This window comes from Macrobrachium rosenbergii, unplaced genomic scaffold (genome assembly GCF_040412425.1).
Source record: "Macrobrachium rosenbergii isolate ZJJX-2024 unplaced genomic scaffold, ASM4041242v1 13909, whole genome shotgun sequence".
Lineage (NCBI taxonomy): Eukaryota > Metazoa > Arthropoda > Malacostraca > Decapoda > Palaemonidae > Macrobrachium > Macrobrachium rosenbergii.
The window spans coordinates 185,416-202,017 of record NW_027100726.1 but is presented as its reverse complement, the minus strand read 5'-3'; the positions used below and the strand labels follow the sequence as shown (position 1 = coordinate 202,017).

Sequence of the window (16,602 nt, the reverse complement as noted above, 5' to 3'; positions counted from 1 at the left end):
CTCTTGGCACTTGTAATAGATTTTTCAAAAGGTTAAAGATTTGCTCAAGTCCCTAAGACTTGAAAATCTAATGATTGATTTTGAACAAGCTAGTTTTCTGAGTTCTTCTGACAATTGTCCATCTGCAAATGTAACTGGCTACTTTTTTTTTATTTCCCTAAAAATGTTTACAGAAAGGTGGCAGACATTGGGCTGAAGGTGCAATATCAAATTGATTGTGATATGAACACAAAAGTAAATAGCCCTGTGGCACTTGCATTCATCCCACCTCCAGACTCCATCGATGCATTGATAGAGCTTATGGATGACAATGACTTAACACAAGAACTCGAGGCATATTTTGAAAGACATGACATTGTGTGGGGAGAGAGGCAGGAGACAAGAACTCCTATCGGTCTTTGGAATATGTATGAAAGAACCTAAATCAGCTGGCTATCACTATAGAGGGATGAATAAATTTGTTTTTATTTAGCATTTCCCAACGTTTTGTGAAGAGAGAGACAGAGAGAGAGTGTGAGGAGAGAGAGAGAGAGAGAGAGAGAGAGAGAGGTTTGTTGGAGGGATGAGGTCGTTAGGTTGTTTAGACTGTCTGTCTGTGCAAATGTCGAGGAGTTTTTTTTTTCGGTTTTGAGAGAGTCTTGAGCTGAGTTCTGTGCAATTGGTTTTGATGGTGCATGGGTTATGTTCCGTGAGTCCTGTTGGATGTCTTTTCCTATCAGTCTTTTTTTGGAATATGTATGTGAATTTTGAAAACTGTGTTGGCCTAACCATCTCCCAGCTGGATCTATCACCAACAATGGAGTAGAATCACCAACAATGGTTTTCCATAATGCACTGCAAGCATCTGTCACAAATACTCATTGAAACTTATGGAAATTTATCATTCTCCTGAAAAATGAAAATCTCTTCCTAAGAAGGTCATCGATGCAACAAGAGGAGAAACCTCAATCAAGAAAAAATACAGATCTTTATAGGTGCCTACAAAGCATTGTCAAGGTTACGATTTAAATAAAAAACAACATTATTTGCATGCATTTGCAATGGAGATTTTGAGCTTTTTGGGGTTTCAGTTTAGCTTTTTAAATAATGTGTATGACCTTCATTATTTTTTATTTTTATTTTTTATCTTTCCCTTGTGCTCTATGGCAAAATATCCTCACAGCAATATATCCTTATGGCCAATTGTCCTACAGCGAATTTGTTTACGGCAAATTATCCGGTCACCGACTCTATCACTGTTGGCGATTGATTTCCCAGGCAGGGGTGATACTGGTGCCTCTCCCTTAGACTCGAGGTTCTTTTCGTCTCATCACAGTAAGCTTTGGAGCTTCCTTCAAGTCAAATGCTCTTCCTTTCTCTGAGAGAAGTAGTGCATCAATCCCTCGTTTTCCCAGTCTACGGACCGAGTTGACAGGCGGCAATGAGTTTTGAGTGTTCTTCCTACTTTTCTATGGTTGGATGACCATAGAAACAGGTAATCACTCCTCCCCTTCTCAACGCAGTCCTTCGGGATCGCAGTGAGGAGGTTTATGCATGACTGGCCTACAGGTCAGGTTAGGTTTGCTGATGATCCATGAGTGTTCTCCCTATCTTTCCTTGGTCGGGCAACGGGGAAACACTTCGGCTCCTCCCCAATGGTCTTTCGGGATCACATGGGGAAGGCTTTGTGCAGCCTGTTCGCACTGCTTGTTCATTCGCAAGTTCATGGTTTTCAATTGAGTTTTTGGGGAGTCATGAGCTGGTGTTCCTGGTTCTCCCATGGCTAGATGGCCATAGTGACCAGTTAAGACTTCAACCTATCTGTCCCTGGCTCTTTTGGGCCATTAGATAGGGGTTAGCATGACCCGGGCATGTGGCTCAGACTCTGTTGACGGCTGCAATCTTTGGATTGGGTTGTTCAGTAGTGAAGGGTTTTGTGGATTTCTCCATCGCCTCTGATCTTCCTCTTTCAATGCTTTTGAGTGGAAGCAGATGAAGGGTACTGTGTTTGACTATCACAGCAGGAAGTCTTGAAAGCCTTCCAGCATTTGGTCCTTCTCTGAGGAAGAGGACTTATTGCCTCACCACTATGGTACCTTTGCACCCTTGGTTTTCCACACGGGTGCAACTGTTGCTCTGGGGCTGGCCGATACTCAGCTTTGCTCTCTGGGAGGAAGGTCTTTTGTCGGGACTTTCAGTCACTGTCCTCAAGACCTAACAAAGAGTCTACATTGGTTTCAAGAGATACTCTTTCGTGAGGGGTACGCTGGACTTTTCAATATGGGCTCAGTATGATTGATGGGTTTGCTGTGAACAATAAATTAGAAGCTCCAGTTTATATAAATTTTCCTAATAATCTTTTACCTTCTCATGTTCCAGACTCTCCGTACTGGAACAAGAAGTCATCGGTTTACGTTGTCAAGGTTTCAGAAATGAATGGGCGTCCAGCGATGAATGTAAGTGCAAGTTCCTGTGAGGTGTTGAATAAGTTCCTAAAATAGATAGTTGATAAAAAATTCTAGATATCAGATTTGTGTATTGGTGAAAGGAGGAAAGGGAGAAAATAAAATAAGAAACAAAGAGTGATAGAATCAGTGAATAACAAGAGAAGAAAGTGAAAAAGTAGGTTATCTCGTACATAAAAAAAGGACGTTGAAGGACCAAAGACTAAAATGAGCATCTTGGAATATCAGTTGAAGAGCGAGACAGAGGACGCAGTGTCCCCGTCTCTGGTCAAGAGTGAAAATGGAGGTTTAGTGGGCAGTGATGCCCCAGCCAGCTGTACCTCTGTCTCTTTGGATCCTATGATGGAAATCAAGACGGAAATGAAGACAGAAGTGGAGGTGTGTTATGAGTCTGATGATGACATGAAGTATCACTGTGAGGATGATGAAGGCGATTCGCTGCCTGTCAGAAAGGAAGTCGACAAGGGGAAGACCTTATCAACCCACATGGAGATCCACAGGGGGGAAAGGGCCTTCAGCTGCAATGACTGTGGGAAGTCGTTCTCCCAGAAATCGAGTCTCAAGACCCACATGGTGATCCACACAGGGGAGAGGCCCTACGTGTGCAAAGACTGTGGTAAGTCGTTCTCCCTGAAATCAAATCTCAAGGCCCACATGGCAATCCACACAGGGGAGAAACCCTTCGTGTGTAAGGACTGTGGGAAGTCGTTCTCCCGGAAATCACATCTGGAGGCCCACATGATGATCCACACAGGGGAGAAGGCCTTCGCCTGCAATGACTGTGGGAAGTTGTTCTCCCGGGAATCACATCTGGAATCCCACGTGGTGATCCACACAGGGGAGAGGGCCTTTGCTTGCAATGACTGTGGGAAATCATTCTCCCGGAAACCAAATCTCAAGGCCCACATGAAAATCCACATTGGGGAGAGGCCCTTCGTGTGCAATGACTGTGGGAAATCGTTCTTCCTGAAATGTCGTCTCAAGACCCACATGGTGACCCACACAGGGGAGAGGGCCTTCGTGTGTAAGGACTGTGGGAAATCGTTCTCCCTGAAATCACATCTCAATAGACACATGATGATCCATCTTGTGGAGAAGCCATTTGCTTGCTAAGAGTATGGGGAAAATCTTTTCCTGGAGGAACAACCTGGAATGACATTTCCAGATCCAGGAAGGAGAGACTCGATCGGCACATGAGGAGGCTTTAAAGTCACCGACTGAATGCGAGCTGTTTCCCAATGAGTCATTGACCTGAGTCACTGATTCTGACTGTACAATTCATTTTTCTTGTTTTGTGAATCACATTATGAATTTGACCCCCATAGGCTAATTAGTTATGTAGTTATTGAATTTACAGTTTACACAGTTCAATGAAAATTGTTTTTCTAACAATGCTTGCATTTAAGTAGTCCTTCCAGTATGAAGATTGACCTAGAGGCTTGTGAGAGAGGTGCGAAATAATGAGCAGGAAGACAAGTACTGCTAGTTTATTGATGAAGCGAGCCGCTTATAAAGAGGCGTGCGGACATCCGCGTACTTCGCAGAGACTGCGGGTACAAAGATTCACAGGTGACCTGAGGCCAAATCATTTCTTTACAAAAAACAGGACAGGTTCATACAGAAAACATAGTGATTAATAATGTCTGATGTGTTACAAAAATACACTGTACTTCGTTACATGTGCATAAAGCATGATCATTCGGAAAGACAATAAAATACATAATTTACAAATATGGTGGTAGCATGTGTTTTCGCCGACCCTAGGTCGATGTGAAGGCACTGCAGAAAATGGGATGTTCATTGTAGAGAATGTGTCGAGCGGGGACTTTACTGGCTCTCGTAAGCCATCCTTAAAATCTGGTTCATATCCATCCACAACTTCTCTCTCAGGATGGGGTACGATAAAGAATTCGCAGAATTTGATGATGAAGAGAAATGTACCAGCTGGCAGGGACTTTGTCTTATCCAAGGGACAGTTTGTGTTCGATTGCCAAACCAACAAAAGAAAACGAGAACTAGAACAGTTCGAACGACTGTCATTGGACCAATTCAGACATTCAGCAACATTGACACCAAGGAATATGTCAATACCTTAATGTAGATGAAATATATATATATATATATATATATATATATATATATATATATATATATATATATATATATATATATATATATATACATGATGTTGCCTTGTAATATACATATTCTCCTATAATTTTGACATATTTACTTTTTTTCATGTTATGTATATGATAATGGTTGTTGAAGTGTCATATTTAGTTTGGCATCAGATCTCAAAAGAACTAATGATTAAATAACTTAATAGCGTAATTTAGAATTGATAATACAATTTTAATAGTAACGTAGTTTAGAATAATATCTTTCTTGATAAAATATATAGTATATGAACACATGTGTATCCAGCAAAGACTTGTTTCTTTTCAATTGTCATCAGTTGAGATAAGAGAGAACGCTTTGTTCCGCGTTAACGTGATGACAGGTTCAAGTGCCGATTTGTCCCATACGAGCTCTAGATGAGTGATTTCATGTTGTTACATGCATTGTTCGAGTCACAGATCTCGCCACTTTGAAAGAAAGAATACGTTTCTTGATCAATTTTAATAGCCATGTTTTGTAAGATTGCATTCAAAACGTTTTGCTGGGAGTGTCGCAAAGTCTTGTTTCATTTCAATTCTCAGAAATCTGTCCATTGTATCTTAACGTTTGACAGGTTCAAAATGCTTTAATGATGTCAGCTCCCTGATTCATAGAATTTCCCTTTTGTATCTCACACCCCAAATGCTTTAATGACATCATGTAATTGTTTCACAAAACGTTACTGGAATTCTAAAATCTTTTCATTCTGATTTTTGAGACCAGTTAATTTGGAATTTCTCTCTCTCTCTCTCTCTCTCTTTTTCTCTCTCTCTCTCTCTCTCTCTCTCTCTCTCTCTCGTTCTTAAAAGAGGTTACTTTTAACGTAGTGTTTTTTGGTCACGTATTAGCATTAACTTTTGAGATCTGAATTTAGTAAAGTTATTTAATTTGTAACGGCGCCTGGTAAAAAAGTGTTTTGTGGTAACGCAGCTGCAGCAAGAGATTTTACAGTTTTCACAAGTTTGTGTAAGGTAACGTGAATTTTACTTATTAATACCATGGTATGATAAGTTAGGAAATTTTGACCGAGTGAAATCATTATTGATAAATCTTATGTGTATTTTTATGTGTTTTTCTATTTACAATCTCTTCATATTTTCACATTTTTTATGTTTGTAACATTTATTTACGTAGCAATTTAAATCTGTTCCGACACAATATACAAACCCTCGGTCCTTTACATTAGGGATTACTTTCAGGCGAAGGCTGGAAACGGCCGTTAAACTCTTGAACAAGGTGGTTAGGCAGTAACTACCTCCAGGTAGGTGGGGATACCCGCCTGCCCGGATGTAAACATTCCAGTTTGCTTTCGGCCGTCAGCCGTTGCTGACGTGTTTTTCGTTCTCTCTGCCTGACTGTCGTTAAGCTCTTATTTTCCCAGTGGGATCTTTCTGTATTTTTGTTTATATATGCGTGTGTTTGATATTTGGTAATACAAACCCACGATTTGTGATAACCTTGCGTAAGCCGTCGTTCCCTGCCTGTGTCTTGGGTTTGACGGCCAAGAGCATAACTGGAGTAGTGTAACCAAGTGGTAATGCTTCTCCAGCGGCCCTTTACGTAAATACTGAAGACGCCCTGTACTTTCGGAGATATAGTTTGGGACGCAATATCTTCACTCCCCTACATCCATCGGGACGTAAGAGTTAGTTCCCTTCTTGGGCTTCCGCCCTCCGTGTGTAAGGGGCATCACTAATTTCTTCCTACTTATGCTGAGTGTTACTCGCCGCCTGTGCTTAGAGATTTGCGGGCCGAGTGGGAGGTTACGGGTGTCGTCGATAAGATCCGCTTCCACGGCGCCCTTGGTGGCCTCCCCTCCGTCCTTTTTTCTCTTCCCGTAGGTTCTTCCTTCTCTCTCCTTCGCCCTCTTCGCTCGCTCGTCGGGCAAAGAGCGGGGGGGGAGAGCGATTGAGCGACCTCGTCTAGAGTACCTCCTAACGCTGCGTAGGGCTGTTCCCCCTTGTAGCGGGAGGTGCCTCCCTCTACTAATCATCTTTGTTTTTCTTTCAGGTTGACATCGCAGACACAGCAGTAGTTGGCTGGATATATCAAGAATATCTTGCATAAAGCAGTCCCGACATTCATCCAGTGTTGCTTCGGCATCGACCACAATACCTGATTAGATGACATATTTCCACGTCGGGATCGCTCTGACTCTGTTCCCGCCAATGTAGATCGATCGCTGTCATTGCTAGTTTTCATGTATGCTGTTGCAATGCTTCCTGCATATCTGTGGTCCATCTGCTCCTACTGTTCCCTGTGTTATGCTCTTGTCAACTCGACGACAGTCTCTGGGCTGCTCTCCTGGTCTCCTGCCGCAGCTGCCCTGATCACTCCTGTCGCTGCTGGTGACTTTCAAATGACATTCTGTCCGTTGCAGTAGCTCCTGCCTTCCGAACCGCTAACGTTGCTCCTGCATCGAATGTCCTGAACGTGCCCGCTTCTTCTCTTAGTGATGGTGCCCGGGGCCGCTTCCGTTGTGTTCATGCCAGCTGCCCTGGAGGTTACGATGTCAGCCATCCTGTAGAAGATGTTGGCGTGAAAGGGAAGGAAGTCGCCTTGTGGAAGTGACGTTCCTGGCCGTTGCACAGCTCCTGCTCGCCGAACCTTTGCCGTAGCTCCTGCATTTTGCTGTCCTGATCATTCCTGCCGCTTCTGGCGGTCGTGCCCGGGGCCGCTTCCGTGCGTTCTTGCCAGCTGCCCCAGAGGTTACGATGTCCGCCATCCGGTAGAAGATGTTGGCGTGAAGATGTAGGAAGTCATCCTGTTGAGGTGATGTTCCTGGCCGTTGCAGTAGCTCCTGCCTTCCGAATTGCTGCCGTAGCTCCTGCATCGGCTGTCCTGATCATGCTTCTCCTGGTGGTGGTGTCCTGGCTGCGTCCGTTGTGTTCCTGCCGGACTACCCTGGAGGTTACGATGTTTCGTGTCCACCATCCTGTAGAAGATGTCGGAGTGGAGGTGAAGGAAGCCATCCTGTGGAAGTAGCCGCCGTCTTCTTCATCTTGTCTTCGATTTCGTCTTCTGCTGCGTCTTCCCTTCCTCTCCCGAGGTCAAGGGGTTCCGAGAATCGGACAGACCTCCATTGGCGAAGGAAAGGAATGCTGCTTCTTGTCCTTGATGCCCTTGGATGTCTAGGGAACTGCATCCTTCCGAGGAGGCAGTGGGTCTCTTCTTGGCTCTTCCCGACCTTCGGGTTAGGAAACCAATTGGCATAGCCGTGGGTTTTGTGTTTCGGAAGCTTGTGGTGCGCAGACCTCAGTTTGCGATCCCGTTCCCGAGTCTTAGAGGTTCCGCCTCTAAGATGGGGGCTGCTTCGGCGCTCGTTCGCGAGCCACTTCGAGTGCTCGAGATTCTATGGAAAATCGAGTATCCTGATCTGGTCTGGAGAAATTTTCCTGGGCCCAGTTCGGGAGCAGTGCGAGAGAAAGGGCCGAGGCACCCAGGTGTCTTGGTTCCTCTTCCTGCCAGCACTGCAAGCGCTCCCCGAGTGTTTGCCAGTGCTCGGTCGGGTTCCCAGCCTGGTGTCTCGATCCTCTCGGTTCGAACACCAGAAGAAGCAGGGAAGAGATTCTCTTTGGGAGTCCTGTGGGACTTCTAAGGGACTGACTCTCTTCCGGGAGACAAGTTTCTCGGCGTTTCGGGGGCCGCGAGAGTGCGGTCTCTCAAGGCCACTCCCTCATTGCCAGTCTTGGAAGTCTGCGTCTAAGACTGGTTCTGTGCTTGGCTCTTTCGATCTATTAGGAAACAAAAAGCAGCCACTCCCAATTTTCGGAAGTCTTGTGGGTAGCTCGAATTCTATGAATCACGAGCGCCCTCCTTACGAGAGGCACAGGACGAGAGAAAGTGCCGAGACACCCAGGTGTCTTGTTGCCGGGACACCCAGTTGTCGGTGTGCCGCGACGCCAGGTGTCTCAATACTGCCCGCCAGCTGCTTCGGTTGCTCGGCTGGGCTTCGTTCTTGTGTCTCGAACTTTAGGGTTCGAGCATGCAAGATAGCAGACACAGAATTCCCCTTTGAACCTTCTTCTCGAGGGGCCTCGGCCTCGACCTCGGCCTCGGCCTCGAAGGAGTTTAGAGTTGGGGAAACTAGCAATTGTTCACAGCAGACGAGTCTGGCCTGCCCAGTTATGATTGTGTTCGCGCAATTGGCTCGGCTCGGCCCCCGGTCGCACTTACGAGACTGGCTGGGCTCGACTCGGCTTGCCAGACTGGCTCGGCTCGACTCGACTCGGCTTGCCAGACTGGCTCGGCTCGGCTTGCCCCGCCCTGCCTGCCTCCCAGTCTGCCGCATACCGACCAGCTGGATCTCGTTCGCGTGATCGGCTCGGCCCTACTCGGTTTTTTCCGATTTGGGTTCTCGGCTATGTTCGAGTGAACTTTTTTTGCTCTTCCTAGGAAAGCGCTTTGCCATGGCACAAGTGCTCTTCTTTCCCCGTGTGGCAGTAACCTCCTTCGGTTGATTATTGCTCACGGTTTGCCTCTCCTGCTTATCATTCTGGCAGGACAGGTAGGGATACTCTTTTCTCCTCTCGGTTGTTCCGAGAGGCGCGAGATGGACAGAGAGAGCTCAGACGAAATTTTCTTTCGGAGTTCGGCTGCCTGGTGTGCTTTGGGTATCGCTTCCCCGATTCTCTCGTATTATAACCAGGTAGCTGAGGAGGGTTTCATGGGATCTGTCAAGGTCTCCCTCGAAGGGGAGGTACAGGAGTTTCACGATCGGAAACAGCGAGGTCTTCCTCTTCAAGTTCGATCGCCCCGTGTTCTCGGGAAAGTTCATGCCGATTTGTCGGCGCGAGGATCCCCGGGACAGGACCGCGGCTCCCCCAATGAATAACCTTCATCACTTGCAACCCTTGCAGTTTCCGAGGGGCCGAGAGTGTCAGGGACTGCCGTGGTCCTGGCTTCCGAGAGCGTTCTCGACCTGATGAATTCTTTTCTTCGATGGAGTTAATTCAGGTTGAGACACCAAACTTCCACCCCTGCCTCGACAGAATATGAATTCTTCTTGCCTTGAGGTCTTGCCGACTGCAGTTTTTTGGGCAATTCTGGTGCTAAGAAGAAGGACTTTGTCCCAATTCAGATCTCGGTTTTAAGTAAGTCCCGAGTTGGCTTGACCCTTGGGAACGAACCTTTACTTGGTTCTACCTTTCTCTTTCAGAGATTTGCCAGATACCCCGGTAATCAAGGTTCCCACCAGGGCACTGACTTGTCCTTTGGACAATGGCCAAGAACTTTGGGTTTTAGTCATCTCAACTCGACCTTGAGTTCAAGCCAGCCCCCCTCAACTCCTTAGCTAAGAAGTCCTAGGCTTCAGAAGAAGATTGCAACTGCTGATGCCTGGACGAAATGATGCTTATCGAGTCTCTGGAACTGGCAGCGACATTGCCGAGACCTGGGAATGGATTCCTTCAGGAGAAGTATCTATTTCCCTTAGGTCTCGGCAATTCTTTCCATCGAACTTTCATCCCATCACCTCTCCCGTGCTCCTGATTCGGGAAATGCCAGCCGGCTAGAGCTAATTGCCTCGGTACCCTGTCATCTTGCAGAAGCTTCCCCATGGTGGAAAATGGAAGTCTGCTTCCTTTTCCCCGTTCTTTCCTCTTCGATGTATGAGGAAAGAGTTAGGCTAATGCTTGATTGTAGGAACCTTCGAATATGCTTGCATATTCTCCTCACATCTTGTGTCTACTTATGGATTCACAGATTGAGGAATAGGCGCACACTGGTAAGACCTTGTCTTGAATTTGTGTGACTGAGACGATTAGTACCTTCTTGTTACCGTCCTGGGCTCAGGGCAGCCTTTTGGCCGTCTGAGAATTCAGGATGGGTTTTGTGGCACTCACTGGTTTCGTTGAACAACAAAACCACAGCAGTGGCATTTGTAGACAAACAGGAGGCAATCGTTTTTCCCCTGTTTCATCTCGACATTTGAAGGTACTCGAGTGTTGTTCTATTGCACACTCGACAGCTCAATTAACCAGATGCATTCCTGGTGGGGATGTATTGGTAGGCAAGCCTGGCCTCGGGTTTGAGTGATCTGGACGGAACATGCTGCTCACTCTTTCTTCACGAAGATTCATGCAGAGACTGCTGGACTGAGAAATCCCTACCGTCCTTTTGTTGCCTCCCTGCACACAAGTTGGTAGTGTTTTCTCACTCCCTCATACCAGACCAGGGGCCGCTCTGTTGAGGCATGCTGTCTTTTGGTGAAAACTTGATATCGATGTTTTTTCCCTCCGTATTTGTCTGTTTCGCTAGAGGTTCACAAACATTGCTCACCCCGAGTTACAGACAAAAACTTGAAGACTTCGCCTTCATCCGACCTGATTGCCGAGGCATCGAGAAGAATTCCGCTTGACCCATCCTCCTGTGCAGCTACACAAGAAGCGGTTCTTGAGGCAGTACATCCCTGTGTGTTCAGGACTGGGAGACATTCCAGCTTTCCTTGCAAGCACAGGCTTTCTCGCCGAGTGGCAATGTATATAGCTGGATATCCCTTGAAGTCCTCTGCAGCACTGTCTGAGGACTGGATCCGTCTTTGCTGGTGGTGTCGTTGTCGGAACTTCTTCTCGGTCAGAGTCGCTCGTCAAGTCTGGACTTCCTCGTCTTCTCCGCCGAGGGCTGCTTCTCTCCCTTTCATTTGTGAAGAACGTAGGCCCTTGCGACCTAGTCTTCTATCTGAAGTAGCCTTCTTCTCCTCAGTCGAGAGTTAGCTACGGACGAGAAGCTTCCTCAGTCATGCTCTCCCAGGAACTGTTTCCTGGGTGGCATGCGACTCTTGTTTAGGTGCCTGTCCGTGGTCTGCACTCGCCCTACGAGAGTCGTCGGATAGAGATATGCCCTCTTAGGTCCATCTCTCATCTTACCCTGGCCTTGGCGTAGAAGATGGAAGAACAGGGATGGGGATCATACCTCGACTCCTTCTCGGATGTCGTAGGTGGACTCGAATCCATGGCATCGACTGTCGGGCTCGAGTCCTTCTTGTTCCCCTCCTCCTTGGACTTTGTATCGATGATCCAGATCATTCGTTACTTTGTCCTATTGGGAGCTGTGGTACTTTCTGAAAGGTTCGACATTCCTAACCTGGATGTCGTCAACGTTTTTGCTAGTACTGTCTTTCCCAAGGAAGAAGTGTCTAAGGACACATCTTCCTCCTGACTTCGTGAAGCGATCAAGGAGGTACTTGGCAGCTGACGACGACGATACCGGTACCTTTCACCCAAGAACTCACAAAGTCAATGGCTTGGTCCATGGTCCATCCCTCGCATTCCGGAAGAATATGTCGGTACCACAGGTGCTGAAGGCGGGTGTGTGGTCCCAACAGACTACCTTTACCTCCTTCTACCTCCGGGATGTTGCACACAAGTCCTTGGACACCTTTTCCTTGGGTCCTGTGGTGGCTGCTCAACAAGTTGTGTAGCTTATCCAGCTCCTCTAACGGGACAGGTTGCATCTCGCCTATGTTGTACAGCTGTGATGGGGAGAATGAATGTTGAGTGACTGGCCTCTCTTCTTTCTCCCCATCCTGGCTCTCTTCCCACGGACAGGGAGCAGACATGCCGTTACGAGCTGGACCGGGCGATCGAGGCAGATAAGCACATAACGGGAGCTCCCGTTCTATTTCCGTTCAGGTTAATAGAAGCAACCCCACTCCTTCCTCTTGCAAGGGGAGGAAGGAGACCAAGACTATGAGACAACCCAATGCTTGTATTTGCCTTATTGTCATTCGACGTCAAATTCTCCCTAGCCTACTTTGCATGAACTGACGTTTCCTCTTTCATGCAAAGGGACCCAGAAGTCTGACAACTGATCCTGCGTTTCTTACAACCTGATCTTTTGTCAGAGGCAGTTTTTCCCTTCCTCGCTCTCACGACCAGGAAGGGAAGACAAGGTGGTGAAGTCCAGTCAGTTCAGAGAGACTATCAGATTCCTCCCTCCAATCAGTGAGTCTCCTTATGTAAAGGACCGAGGGTTTGTATATTGTGTCGGAACAAATAACAATTTTTAAAAGTAAATTGTATTTTTCCTAACTATACAAACCCAAGGTCCTTTACACTTTATGCCCACCTCATGCCACCCCTCAATCTGGACCTGGGCTGAAAGGCAAACTGGAATGTTTACATCCGGGCAGGCGGGTATCCCCGCCTACCTGGAGGTAGTTACTGCCTAACCACCTTGTTCAAGAGTTTAATGGCCGTTTCCAGCCTACGCCTGAAAGTAATCCCTAATGTAAAGGACCTCGGGTTTGTATAGTTAGGAAAAATACAATTTACTTTTAAAAATTGTTATATTTCTTGGTAGTTTAACAATATATACTTGATTTAATATTTCATTTATTAAGATTTTCTTTTCAAATCTTGAGTAACTTTTGATAGTTTAAATTTTGATTGATTAATTTAAATTCCTGATAAAGTTTTGTGAGTTTGTTTTGTTTCATAATTTAATTCAAGAATTAATTAATTGTTGTGTTATTTTCAAGTAATAATAAATTTATCAGACTCGTGAATTCTAATTATAAACTTTGAATTTAAAAATAAATTTTTGTATTTAATTTTTTAGAAAAACTGTGTTTCATTTACTGACCACCAGTGAATAGGAATGATTGTGTGTGCATAAGGCAAAGTGATAAACATGTTTTGTTCTTTTAGTTTTGCTAAAGTGAATTAAGACCAGGGAAACAGTTAGAGTTGTTTGATGGAGTGGTGCCCTTTTACTCTAGAGTATTTCTAGTTTAATTTTTGATACCTCACACATATTCTGATAAACTTAGTTTGATTTTTCAAGTAATAAATAAGTTTTTTCTTAAGGGATCACTATTACCTTTAGAGTACTCAGTCGTAATAATTAATGTTATGAGAGTTCAGGTATCTGGCTGAAGTGAGGTATATTTTTGAATTTTGAGATTAGTTGTGTAATAACCAGGTACTTGATACGCATCGTGACATTATATTATTTGGTGCCCAGAGACCTGGGAACAAAACAAAATATCACTCTGGTTTTTGGTTTGTACTGGTGGTGTTAGGGATTTATTTTGATAGGAGAGTGACCACATAGTTGTTTTTTGCTTTGTATTGTGAATTATTTAGTTGAGTAACTTAGAGAAAATGGCTCTGTTCAATGTTCAGAAGTTTTTAGCAACTCCTTCCATCCAAGAGTTATCTGAATCCAACCTGACTAAGGCACAGTGGATTGCTTTAGCAGTGGCTTGTGGGGGTAATGTGTCTAGTGGTATGATTAAGGCACAAATCAAATATATCGCAATCCAAGCATTGATGGACTCTGGTAAAATAGATGAAGAATTAGGAGGGGCACAAGAGTTGTTGAATGCAGCTGAGGCAGAATTTATAAATAAACATGAGCAAAAGAAAGAGAAAAGTGATGCAGAAACAGAGCTTAGACTTGTAAAAGTAGAAGAAAATTTGATTAAGCTGAGGATACAGGCTGAAGAGAGAAAAATGCAGGCAGAAAGAGAAAGAGAAGACAGAGAGAAAAGAGAAAGAAAAGGAAGAGAAGAAGAAAAAGCAGCAGAAGAAGAAAGAGAAAGAGCAAGAGAGGAAAGAGAAAGAGCAAAGAAACAAGAAGATTATGAAAGAGAAATGAAATTGATAGAAGCCTGCTCCAAGTTACCTGTAACGCCGTCTAACCCTACTGAAGGTAATTCAGACCCTGTATTGGATGTAGTAGGAGTGCAGAAGTTAATTCCAAAGTTTACAGAAGAAGCTCCAGATGAGTTTTTTGATCACTTTGAAAAAGTGGCTTCAGGTTTGGGATGGCTAGAGGATAAATGGTCAGTCTTGTTACAGAGTGTTCTCATTGGTAAAGGAAGAAGTGCCTATTTAGCCTTATCAGCTGATCAGTGTAAAGAGTACAAGGTACTTAAACACAATGTGCTACAAGTTTACCAGATGACCACTGAATATTATAATGAAAGATTCAGATCTTTGAGAAAGGATGACAAGATAACATTCTTGGATTATGCCTACAAAGTAAGAAGATGTTTTAAACGATGGTTGGAGGCTGCTAAAGTTAAATCTATGGACGAACTTGAGGAGCTAGTAGTCCTAGAACAATATCTTAGAGGAATTCCTGAACACATAAGAGCATATTTAAGAGAGAGAGAGGTTAAGAAACTTGACAAAGCTGCTATATTGAATGAAGACTATAATATAATTTGTAGCAAAAGAAATTATGATGTCAAGTACCAGAACCAACAACGCACAGGTTTCAGGTCTCATCCAAATTTCAGGAACATTACAACTGGAAATCCTTCTAGTGGCTATGCTAATACAAAGCCAGGTAACACCCCTCAGCAATTGAATGTTAAATCCTCATCATCCAGTCTGTTCTCAAGACAAATACAGAAGACTAAAGTTGTCTGCTACAAGTGTGGAAGGGTAGGACACTACAGTCGAGATTGTTATCAGACACAACAGCAGACCAAACCAATTGGTCAAGTGGTTAAAGGTAACCAGGTGAAGCAAACTACGAAGAGCAGTGTGGGAACGACTGAGACTAAACAAGCAGTGTTTAGCAACCAGTGGAAATGTAACTTCAAGCAGTGAGTGGCTGAGCAGCTTGGAGGCTTTTAAGCCATATATCTATGAAGGTACGCTGACAACTCAAGGAGGAAGTGTGCAGGTACCAGTCAAAGTATTATGTGATACGGGGAGTAACCATAGTGTGGTAGTTCGTGGTGCTCACCCACAGTTGGAGAAGAATCTCACTGGAGATTCAGTTATTTTGAAGGGTATAGGAGGAGAAGAGGTAACTCCTATATGCCGCTTGCATTTGTCCTGTGAATTGGTGACAGGGAATGTTGATTTTGCTGTAAAGGACTCACTAGCTGTTGAAGGTGTACATGTTTTACTGGGTAATGAAGTTGGTGGTGTACCATTTGTTCCTTGTCCTGTAGTGACAAACAAACCGTTAAGGGTTAGTTCTACGGTAGATTTAGAGAAGAAAAACCCCCACCTGTTTCCAAGTTGTGTAACTACCAGGAGTATGAAGAGAACTATGTCTACAAGTGAAGATACTGAGGATTTACCTGCACCAGTAGGATCAAGTGATGGATCTATAAGATTAGAAGAGCTGTTCCAGGAAAGTGAAGTTTCCCCTAGTGTTAGTAATGAAGAGATTTCCCAAGAAGAAGAGGATCCTGTTGCTATTGAAGAGACTCCAAATAGTCAAAGTGTTCCTGAAGATAGTAGTGAAACTACAGAGTCAGAGTTAGCAGATATGGAGAGTTCAGCCCTTGAAGTTGGTCAAGTGACTAGAGAGAAGCTAATGAAACTGCAGAAGAGGGATACAATGTTGGCTGATCTGTTCTTCAGAGTTGTTGATCAAGAAGAGATGCAACAAACCTCCACCTGTTATTATCTAAAGGAAGGATTGCTAATGAGGAAGCATCGACCTGCAGATATACCAGGAAATGCTGAATTGGTGAATATCATCAAATTTTGATTCCATATCCATTGAGGAAACAAGTTGTAGCAGTAGCGCATGAGTCTGGACATATGGGAATCAGGAAGACTGTTGAGAAGATTATGAAGTATTTTTTCTGGCCTGGACTTCACAAGGATGTTAGCAGATTTTGCAGAGTGTGTCACACATGCCAGATAGCTGGAAAACCGAATGAAACTATTCACAAAGCACCCCTACAACCCATAAAAGTTAGAGGAGAACCCTTTAGCAAGGTAATTATAGATGTGGTTGGGCCACTTCTGAAAACAAAGAAAGGAAATGAATATCTGTTAACATTAATGTGTCCAGTGACTAGGTATCCTGAGGCAATTCTGGTAAGAAGTATAAGTGCAAAGGTAATTGCTGAGAAGTTGGTGAAGTTTTTCTTCAAGTTTGGAATACCAGAAATTGTGCAAAGTGATAGAGGAACGAACTTTACTTCAAAATTGTTCCAGGATGTGATGAACTTGTTAGGAGTAAAACAACAGTTATCAACTGCTTATCATCCAGAGACTCAAGGAGCCTTGGAAAGGTTCCA

General features: G+C 44.6%; 1 protein-coding gene across 1 annotated transcript in view; it reads left to right on the top strand.

Annotated features, from left to right (window-relative positions):
- Positions 1-2,520: 2,520 nt before the first annotated feature.
- Positions 2,521-16,602, top strand: part of LOC136838048 (zinc finger protein 665-like) — a 33,902-nt gene continuing 19,820 nt past the window's right edge. The window contains 4 exon segments of the mRNA XM_067102900.1: positions 2,521-3,555; positions 4,209-4,283; positions 14,259-14,391; positions 15,602-15,846. Of these exon segments, the coding sequence (XP_066959001.1) occupies positions 2,652-3,555; positions 4,209-4,283; positions 14,259-14,391; positions 15,602-15,846 (1,357 nt within the window). The 5' untranslated portion in view covers positions 2,521-2,651.